The sequence below is a fragment of the Pholcus phalangioides genome, unplaced genomic scaffold (genome assembly GCF_987345545.1).
Source record: "Pholcus phalangioides strain wild (caught in Gottingen) unplaced genomic scaffold, Ppha-v1.0 ptg000043l_1, whole genome shotgun sequence".
Lineage (NCBI taxonomy): Eukaryota > Metazoa > Arthropoda > Arachnida > Araneae > Pholcidae > Pholcus > Pholcus phalangioides.
In genome coordinates, this window is record NW_028301629.1 from 370,919 (window position 1) to 380,313 (window position 9,395).

General features: G+C 43.8%; 1 protein-coding gene across 1 annotated transcript; it reads right to left on the bottom strand.

The window, feature by feature from the left end:
- Positions 1-62: 62 nt before the first annotated feature.
- Positions 63-7,732, bottom strand: LOC149063754 (uncharacterized). The gene is made up of 4 exons (XM_089255588.1): positions 7,401-7,732; positions 5,439-5,671; positions 3,684-3,916; positions 63-581 (listed from the first exon to the last, which is right to left on the bottom strand). The coding sequence occupies exons 1-4, from the start codon at positions 7,730-7,732 to the stop codon at positions 201-203; spliced, it is 1,179 nt and encodes a 392-aa protein (XP_089111714.1). The 3' UTR covers positions 63-200.
- Positions 7,733-9,395: the final 1,663 nt, after the last annotated feature.

Sequence of the window (9,395 nt, forward strand, 5' to 3'; positions counted from 1 at the left end):
ACTCGATTACACCCACCCTGTCGGGAATTTTCCAACATACGTGAAACAGCAAGTAAAGTTGTGCCGTAGTAAGCAATAAATAATTTATTCACATATACTTCTATTTCAGTCCACCATTTTATATTTGGTATATACTGTACGTGAGAAACAACGCACACTCAATGTTTGAGAATTGAATTTGTAACGAAGGCCGAAGTCCTTCAGTGGTCTCGTTTCTTGAGGTCCTTGAATCGCTGCACTAGATCGTCAATGTCCAAGCTCTCGTTTCCGCAAGGATCCGCGTCTGGTACATCTGGAAGAAGTATTGGTTTCGACCCCGGGTTCACGTCAATGCCATCAGTGGAGGTGGTAGCATTCGATCGAAGACCGTCATTGTCTGTACTCACGTGATGTGGCAGTGGTGGTGGTGGCGGACTTTGTCGGATGGCACTTTCGTAAGATGGCGCAGGTTCGTCGAAATCGAGGAGATCCTTCATGAACGAGCTGTAGGCACTGATGCTGGGGGCCGTTGGCGGCACCGGAAAGGCTGCACCGTAACCTAAGCTGGAGGATATGTCGGAGCTGGCCTCTGGTTTATCAATCTGAAAGTTTTGAATGAAACCATATAATGAGTATGTATATGTTACTGCCGAAGCCAGAAGTTGGACACTTCGCAAAGTGGCCAGCCCAGTTGCCCCGGCCAATGTCCGAAATTCAGGCATTTGCCGGGTTTTGGCCTATTTGCGGATCCCTATACATTTCTATATGTGTATCCCCAAGATATCGATATTCAGGTTCCTTTGATCGTTAGGGTTGCCATAGCTAACCATAATATGGCTGATTATAAATTGCCATAATTACCACAAAAAAAATACGCCAACTTAGCGATGAACCCGAATCAGAGGGATCGATATATAGGGACCGTCTAAACACAGCCTGGCGAAAGAACGAATTTCGGGCATTTGCCGGGTCAACTTGGCTGACCACTTCGCGAAAGAGCCAACTTCGGGCTTTGGCAGTAGCATATACGTAGTTGTACCCGTAGTTATAACTTAAATATTGTTAGACCTTGCGGAATGGATCACAAAAGTGCCTTAACCGTCTTTTGAAATAGGTACATCATAACTGTACGGCGACCTAAGTCCCTATTGAAGTAATTTTTAACGGGATGGTTCCACATATTTGTGGTGCACCATGTCATTAATCATTTTTCGAAATGACCTCCTTCAGCCCTCAAAGGTTCTGCCAATCTTTGTGGCCATTCATGACCACCTTAATCACGCGATGTTTTCACTGCATATAACCAAAGAAATTTTCAATTACTATGCAAGCACGATGCCTTTGACTGGCACTGTTCACGAGTTAAGCCTAAAAATTTTGATCCGGTCCACGTGTGAGGGCACTTGATATTATTCAAACAGAAATGAAATCATATCTAGGACCACCCGTGATGAATCAGGTATCTAAAAAATGCCCATGCCTTTCTCGCTGAGGCATGACCTGGAAAGTCTAAAAATGCACTGGAACCCCCCCCCCCCTACCCTGTAGCACAAGATTTGAGCAATAAACTGCTCAGGAAGCAAAACACGGAGCTTTTAGCAGTATTCAGCGCCTATCTACAAAACCATGAGCACATGAATGAATGTGTTTGACAGTGTTTTTAAAACTGATTGACCTTCCACTAGGCATAGGCGAATACAAATATCCTCGCCCCCTTTCACTATACACACCTCGGTGATTCGCCATTCGCCCCCCCCCCCATACAGAGCCACTTTAGTGAACTCTAAATGTTTCGCGGATCCAAGTGCTCTGAAAATATGTCCGAGCCGCTTAAGTGCTCTGGACCTGTGCCACATGCATCACTTAAATAATCTGAGAGTGTGCCGCGGGTAACTTCAGTGATGTAGAACCACACTGGGGCCACTTAAGTGCTCTAAAACTAGGTCACATGTCACTCAAGGGATCTCTAAATGTATCACGGATCGCTTAAGTGTTCTGGAACTGTGTCCCGGGTCATTTAAGTGATCTGAAAATATGCCACGGGCCGCTTAAATGTTCTGGAATTGCACCACGGCAATGCATCGCTCAATTAAGCGATCTGTAAATATGCCGCTTAGTTCATTTTTACAAAATTAGGTTTGAAGAGGGTAGGCCGCATCAGATAACCCCCAGGGCCATATTTTGTTCCGCGGGCCGAGGGCCTTTATTCGATTTATCATTATATGGCTTAGAGGGTGGGTCGCAATGAATTTATTAAAGATATAAATTTTGAGTTCATAGCCTTCAAATAGCATTGAAATTAACAGAAATTGATTGTAATAACATGTAGAGGTATTTTCTTCCGAACTTTCAATTTAAAAAAAAATTATTTTTTTACATTGTGAAAAAGTACATTTTTGATCGTGGGAGGGGGGGCCACGAGTCCCCCCTACGCCCCCTCCCCCCTGTGTACGTCTCTGATCCCACCAATACGCGTTAGGATTCAGAGGGGTAGAGCTAAAGCTTCCTAGATACTACTTCTAGGAGGCTTTGGTAGAGCCGATGACGAAATTTTGCTGACAGGGGGGGGGGGGGATCAGCGTTTTGCTGACTTTTGCTGACAGGGGGGGGAGGGGGTCAAAAATGGCTAAAACTTTGCTTACGTAATACTTGAACGTCCCCACACATTGTATACACAGATGGTGCGCACCTACACGATGCTCAAAATGGAGCAAGATGTATTGCACAACTAATGTACGGGGTGATTATAAAAAAACTATCCCGACATATGGGCCCCTAACTATCACACCATTCACAGAAACTGAATGAAAATTTGGCATAAGGTATTTTGATGTATGCGCTCAAGAATGATATGGAAAACAACAGTGTCACTCTAACAGTTACGGTTACAGTGAGAAAATTTCGAAAATATCAAATGGCAACACCAAGTTTTTTTGTATTGGAATGTGATCTCCATTGTGAAAAACCCTAAATAGCGTTGGAATGGCACCTGTAGCACGAAAATGCCCGGAGCTAGGCAAGGAAAAAGGACTTTGCCGTGCACCAGAGCATTAATGTTCGTTTCATTCGTCACACCGTTTCCCAGCCTGATTAGTCCTCCACAAGGTCATGTGGAAAACACAATAAAATGCTTTATTTTATGCTGCTTCTCTGTCCTTATTGGTTGTCCTCACTTTTAGCCTATCTACCGCCGGTGATTTTCATGCTACAGTTGCCGTTCGAACGCTATTTAGGGTTTTTCACAATGGAGATCACACTCCAATACAAAAAACTTGGTGTCGCCATTTGATATTTTCCTCACTGTAACCGTAACTGTTAGAGTGACACTGTTGTTTTCCATATCATTCTTGAGCGCATACATCAAAATACCTTATGCCAAAATTCCATTCAGTTTCTGTGAATGGTATGATAGTTAGAGGCCCATAGATAGATAGATAGATAGAACCGCTCACAGCCCCGGACTGATGCAAAGCACCTTACTTCCGTTACCTCTAAGGAGGCAGAGTTGTGTCGGAAAAGTAAGCAAAGATTTATAGTGGTGGCTCCCCTATAGAGGCCCATATGTCGGGATAGTTTTTTTATAATCACCCTGTATATAACACAAGAGTATCCATGGTAGGACTATGTATTGGGGAGCGGATTCATAAATTTCGGTATTGGCGTCACTCGAAATCTTGGTTTTGTTGGACAAAAGCGACACTTACGCTTTCTTGGGTCTTGCACTTGCCTGAAGTGGCAGCTGATGCACCCTGGCGAGTCGGGGAATCGTCATCCGGAGACTTCCGCGGTTCCAAACTCGACGACTCGACGTTCGATGATCGATCGCTCTCGTTGGCTTGGTAAACCAGAACTTTGTCATAAGTAACTAAAGAGCTGCCGCCATCATTCCCTTTCGGTTCGTTGGGCTCGTAAGGTATTCCGCGACTGGCGGCGATTTCTGAAACGAAATGGAGATATTCGGACCATTTTATAAAAAAGCTATTATTCCGAACCATACGCTTTCGTCAAGTGCGTATTTATCGCGTGCTTTGTAATTTCAACCTTTGTGTGAGGTACTACTACTACTGCTATTCCTTAAACCGTGCATGTAAATCGTGCACTTTTTCCTCTGTGGAAAATTCTAATGAATCTGCACATGCCAGACTGTGTGTTCGAAGTGTATGTGTAGCCAGAGGCGTATGTGTGATTTTGCTGCGTGTGGACTACACGGATTTTTGCCACCCTAATCCCTTTTTTGACCACTCTTTCCTCGAATTTTAAACCCGCTTGCAACCCCCCGCGTCACTTCATGTCTCTAAGTCACTGTTTTGGTCACTCACATGCTTGCGTACTCTCCCACTTACACGCTTGCACACGCTCTGGGTCACTTTTTCGGTCATTCACATGTTCAGACATGCTCTAAAGTTACTCTTTCGGTCGTTCACATGCTTGTACACGCTCTAGGTGATTCTTTTGGCCACATATTTTCTTTCTTTCAAACCAAGCGCAAATCAGGTCTATCGCCATGGGCAATTTACTACTGATTGAGTTGCGCCGAAAGTGTGAGTGTGTGCGCCTAACAGTCTGAGCGCGTATATAGTGTTGTGTGTGGGAATTTTTCTTTGTTGTGGTGCCATCTATACTACAAATTCTGAGTGAAGTGCGATGTTTTGAAATTTTTACAGTTGGCCTGTTGCTCTCTGTGACGAGACTTTTCAACGGGGAGATCGGCTTGTTACTCACTGAGGCTACTTATCACTGAGCACTCACCTGGTTTCTTCCTCTCTAGGTCAGTCCATAGACTCATACACTCTCTAGGTCACTCTTTCGATCAATCGCATGCTTGCAAACGCTCTAAATCACTCTTTTGGGCGTTTACTGACCTGGCCCCTCGCATTCTAAGCCCTTTTCCCGCTTTTGCGGCCCTTCTTTTGATCATTCAGTTACTCACACACTATCTAGGTTACACTTTCGGTCATTCACGCACTTTCACGCACTGTGAAGGTCACTCTTTTTGGCCAATCAAATGCTTGCAGACGCTCTAGGTCACTCTTTCAGTCTCTCACTGACCTGGTCCTTCGCTCTCTATGTTACTTCTTTTGGTCATTCACATGCTTTCACACGATCTAGGTTGCTCTTTTGATCATTCACGTGCTCGCACCCTTTTTTGTTCACTGACATTGCAAACTCTCTAAGTCACTTGTTTGGTCACTCGCTGTCTGGGCAGAGCAGGATTCATGGTAGTCAATGAAAATGTTGTAGCCCTTCTCCCATTATAATAATTTACTTGGCAACTCGATCTTCAAGTTTTCCACCTCTTCCGAAATTACCGTCCTGGGTTGAGTCCCCCACCCCCCCTGTAAATACGCCACTGTGTGTGTGACCCCTGAACGTATTTATACTCTCAGAGTTATGCTCGTTTCGTGTTCAAGCGGTATTGCCATCTGTGTTCTATATTTTGAAGCGAAGATGATAAATACCTTTGAGATACTGATCGACAAGAGATTTCGAAGGTATGCAGATGGTCATTTTGTGGACGAGCTTCTGGTTGATGGACTCGAGTTTGTTGTCGCGGGCGAACTCCGAATACACCCTCCCGTACTTGTATTCCAGTTGCTTCGCGACCACTCTGATCTCCGGAATCTCGGTCTGGAGCCTCGACGACACCCAAATCAAGCTCGAAACGGCTTCTGAGAGTCCAGGATCTAGTGTCCTGGAGGAATAAGGAATAAAGTACCGTCAGAAGTGGTCCCGGAAAGAGTTGCACAGGATAGATTAAAGCAGTCTCCCAAACTTTTTTGTTCCATCACCCCCCCCCTTCAGAATTTTTTCTCTAAACCCCCCCCCCCTCCCCAAAATCGAACCCGTAGGATCCTATGTTATATCCGTAGTTTTTATCTCGTCCCCACAGACCATTCCATTGCGCACCAGGGGCCGATATTGCCCACTTTGGGAAACATTGGATTTAAAGCAAGGGTGCTCAAATTTTAGGAAAACACTTCACTGATTTGGGAACGTGTCGCGGGCTACTTAAGTGATCTGCAAATGTGCCGCGGATAGCAAAAATGATCTGAAAGTATGTCGTGGGCCACTCAAGTGGTATGTAAATACGCCACGGGTCACTTAAGTGGTCTGTCTGGGAATGTATCGTGGGCCACTTAAGTCATGTAGAAATGTGCCGTGGGTAACTTGAGTGATCTAGAACTGTGCCACGAACTGATGTGGGATCTGCATCACGGGGCCGCTTAAGGCACAAACACATAGAACACACTCACTCTATGAGTGTGTTCTATGTGTTTGTGCCTTAAGCACACAACAGTTAAACCTTATAACAAGGGCGCTCAACCTTCAGAACAGTGCGGGTCACTTCACTGGTTTGAAAACATGTCGCGGGACACTAAAATGACCGTAAGTGTGCTACGGGTCACTTAAGCCAAGCGTGTTCCACCTTTAGGCGAGTGCGGTCCATCGATTTTAAAACGTGCCACGGGCCACTTAATTATGTAACCTAGAACAGTGACACATGAAGCGATCCCGTGCCGTGGGTCACTTAAGTGCTCTGGAACTGTGCCGCGGTTATCCGTGTGAATAAGCCACGGGATACTTAAGTGATCTGGGAAAGCGTCGAGGGCAACTTGAGTGATCCTGGGAATATGTCATTGGCCACTCAAGTGGTGTGGAGCTGCACCGCTAATCATTTGAATGACCGGGAAATGTGCCGATTAGTTCATTCTTACAAAATTATGTTTGATGTCATAGCCCACATCAGATGATGTCGAGGATCAGATTTGGTCCGTGGGCCATGGGTTTAGAATGTTTGGATTAAAGTATTGTTTCTCGACCAGGGGTCGTATGCCCCCCCCCCGTGGTACTGGGGGGGGGGGCACGGGAAAAAATCAAGTGAGAGGGGAACCGTGACAGGTGATAAACAGGCCATAGAGGGGTGAATAAAAATACAGATGTGAAAGCAAAGGCCAAATACGGAGCGCCCCTAGAACATATCTTAACCAAGGGGCAGTGTCATCTTAACCCATGGCCCCATCCGGATATGGACCGGGGGCATCGAATAAGAGGGGGGGAAGGCCTCATGACAGTGAGAACTGGTTTAAAGTTTAAATTTCGACATTAAGCATCTTAATTGATAGGCAGGCAAGTTCAGTCAGTTGGGGTCCCCAGAAAAATCACTTTCTCTTTGGGGGGGGGGGGGCATGACTCTCTTAAGAAGGGCCTCAATATTTCGAGATAGCCCTGCATAGAGTCTATACAACAGGAACTGACTGGATTCCAGCCCAGAGGCCCTGAATTTATTTATAAAAAATTGTACCACTGGGACCCTGATATAACCGGAGGGGGGGGGGGGCACGTACGAGAAAAAAATATGGTCCAAAAGGGTGGCCACGGGCCAGAAAAGAGACACTGGATTAAAGGACTGTGCCACTCACTTGCTCTGCTGCAGGAAGTCGAAACGAGCCAGGATCAGGTTGCAATACGTGTCGACGATTTCCATCGCCTCGATGAGGTAGTCGTCCCTGATGATGTATTCGACCCTCACCCTGGCCCTGTCGTACTTGACGGTTTCCAGGTATTCGCCGACTTCTTTCCTGGCCCTGATGATCAGTTCGTTCTTCTTCTTGCCGATGATTCCCAGGCGGTGTACGGCCAGGCGCAGGTTGGCCTTCAGTTTCGTGTAGTTCGGGCCGAAAGAAATCATTCCGGTACGAGTGCGGCCGCCGATCAGAAATCTGAAGTTTCTTCTGGAGACATTACTTACCATGTGCACGAACATGAACTCATGCCGAATATAACGGAGGTAAATGTATTTTTGTGTTGTCATCACTGAACAGATCAAGGATCGGGATTTAAAACGGCTTGCAGCTCTCATTACGAAATCGAATAAATAAATTATGCTCCACAATATATGGTATGAAGTGAGTTTTGGATATTTGCCGCCCCCACACACACACTAGTGATTCTCGAAGGTTGTCTCTAGGGGGCGTCGCCGACTTTTTTCAGGGGTGTCGTGGTGAGCTGAAATAAGGCAGCCAGGGGCGACGAGAGTTTGACCGCCTCTGGCCTATACGTTTGATTCATTTTCAGCCCAATTGATACAACCGTAATAGTGTGGTTGCTGAGGTTGAACATCTGTTCCCGCTTCCAGGGCAGAGTTTGATGATGGCAGAGTGGCTTCACTTGTGTCAGGGTGCCCCAGAACAGAAACAACTTTTGTGGACCCCCTTCGGGGGATCCATTAAGAAAAAAAAAAGAAAACGTTGTGCGTATAGGGGGCGGAGACTCTGCAACCACAAAAGCATACAAAATTTTATGGAACTTCATAAGAGAAATAATTTTAGATTCATTGAAAGAAATTATTTCAGAATTAACGGGGATATTGAGAATAGTTTCAGGATTGTTGAAAGTTCTGGATTTATACGGAAGAGAGCGTAATAATTTCAGAATTGATGAAAATAACAATTTCGAAATTAACGGAAGAATTGATTGCAAATCATTTAAATTTCTAAATTGTTTAAAAAAAATTTGACTATTAAAAATTCACAAAATTTTGAGATCTAGAGTTAATGACTATTAAAAATTCACAAAATTTTCAGATCTAGAGTTAATGACTATTGAAAATTCACAAAATTTTGAGATCTAGAGTTAATGACTATTAAAAATTCACAAAATTTTGAGATCTAGAGTTAATGACTATTAAAAATTCACAAAATTTTGAGATCTAGAGTTAATGACTATTAAAAATTCACAAAATTTTCAGATCTAGAGTTAATGACTATTGAAAATTCACAAAATTTTGAGATCTAGAGTTAATGACTATTAAAAATTCACAAAATTTTGAAATCTAGAGTTAATGACTATTAAAAATTCACAAAATTTTGAGATCTAGAGTTAATGACTATTAAAAATTCACAAAATTTTGAGATCTAGAGTTAATGACTATTAAAAATTCACAAAATTTTGAAATCTAGAGTTAATGACTATTAAAAATTCACAAAATTTTGAGATCTAGAGTTAATGACTATTAAAAATTCACAAAATTTTGAAATCTAGAGTTAATGAGTTATTAAAATAATTTCAGAGTTTTTTTAAAACAATAATTTCAGAGCTAATGGAAGAAATAATGTAAGTTGAAGAAATTAATAAATTTTTGTAGCCTTATTTGACTCGGGCCCCCAGTGATTCACATACATTTATAGGTGGTAAGAACACCTACGCATTTTTAAGGGTGCGCGATGCCAACACTTCTCGTATCCGTTTCTAGTAGTGCGCATGGCTTCTACACATTTCTGAGGGTACTCTCAACGCAAGTTTCTTGCGCATTTCACGGGGGCCTCGTTGGAGTTTTAAGCATTGATAGAGGGTATGTAAAACTCTTACGCTTCTCTAAGGGTTCTTAGCACAAGCTGCTAGCATATTTCTAGGGG

Bases quoted from the DNA above. Each gene is read 5' to 3' on its own strand.
- LOC149063754 (XM_089255588.1), bottom strand. From the start codon at position 7,732: ATGGTAAGTAATGTCTCCAGAAGAAACTTCAGATTTCTGATCGGCGGC. The intron at 5,672-7,400 runs GTGAGTGGCACA...TTATTCCTCCAG, and splicing joins GACTTCCTGCAGCAGAGCAA to GACACTAGATCCTGGACTCT. The intron at 3,917-5,438 runs GTATTTATCATC...ATTTCGTTTCAG, and splicing joins TGTCGATCAGTATCTCAAAG to AAATCGCCGCCAGTCGCGGA.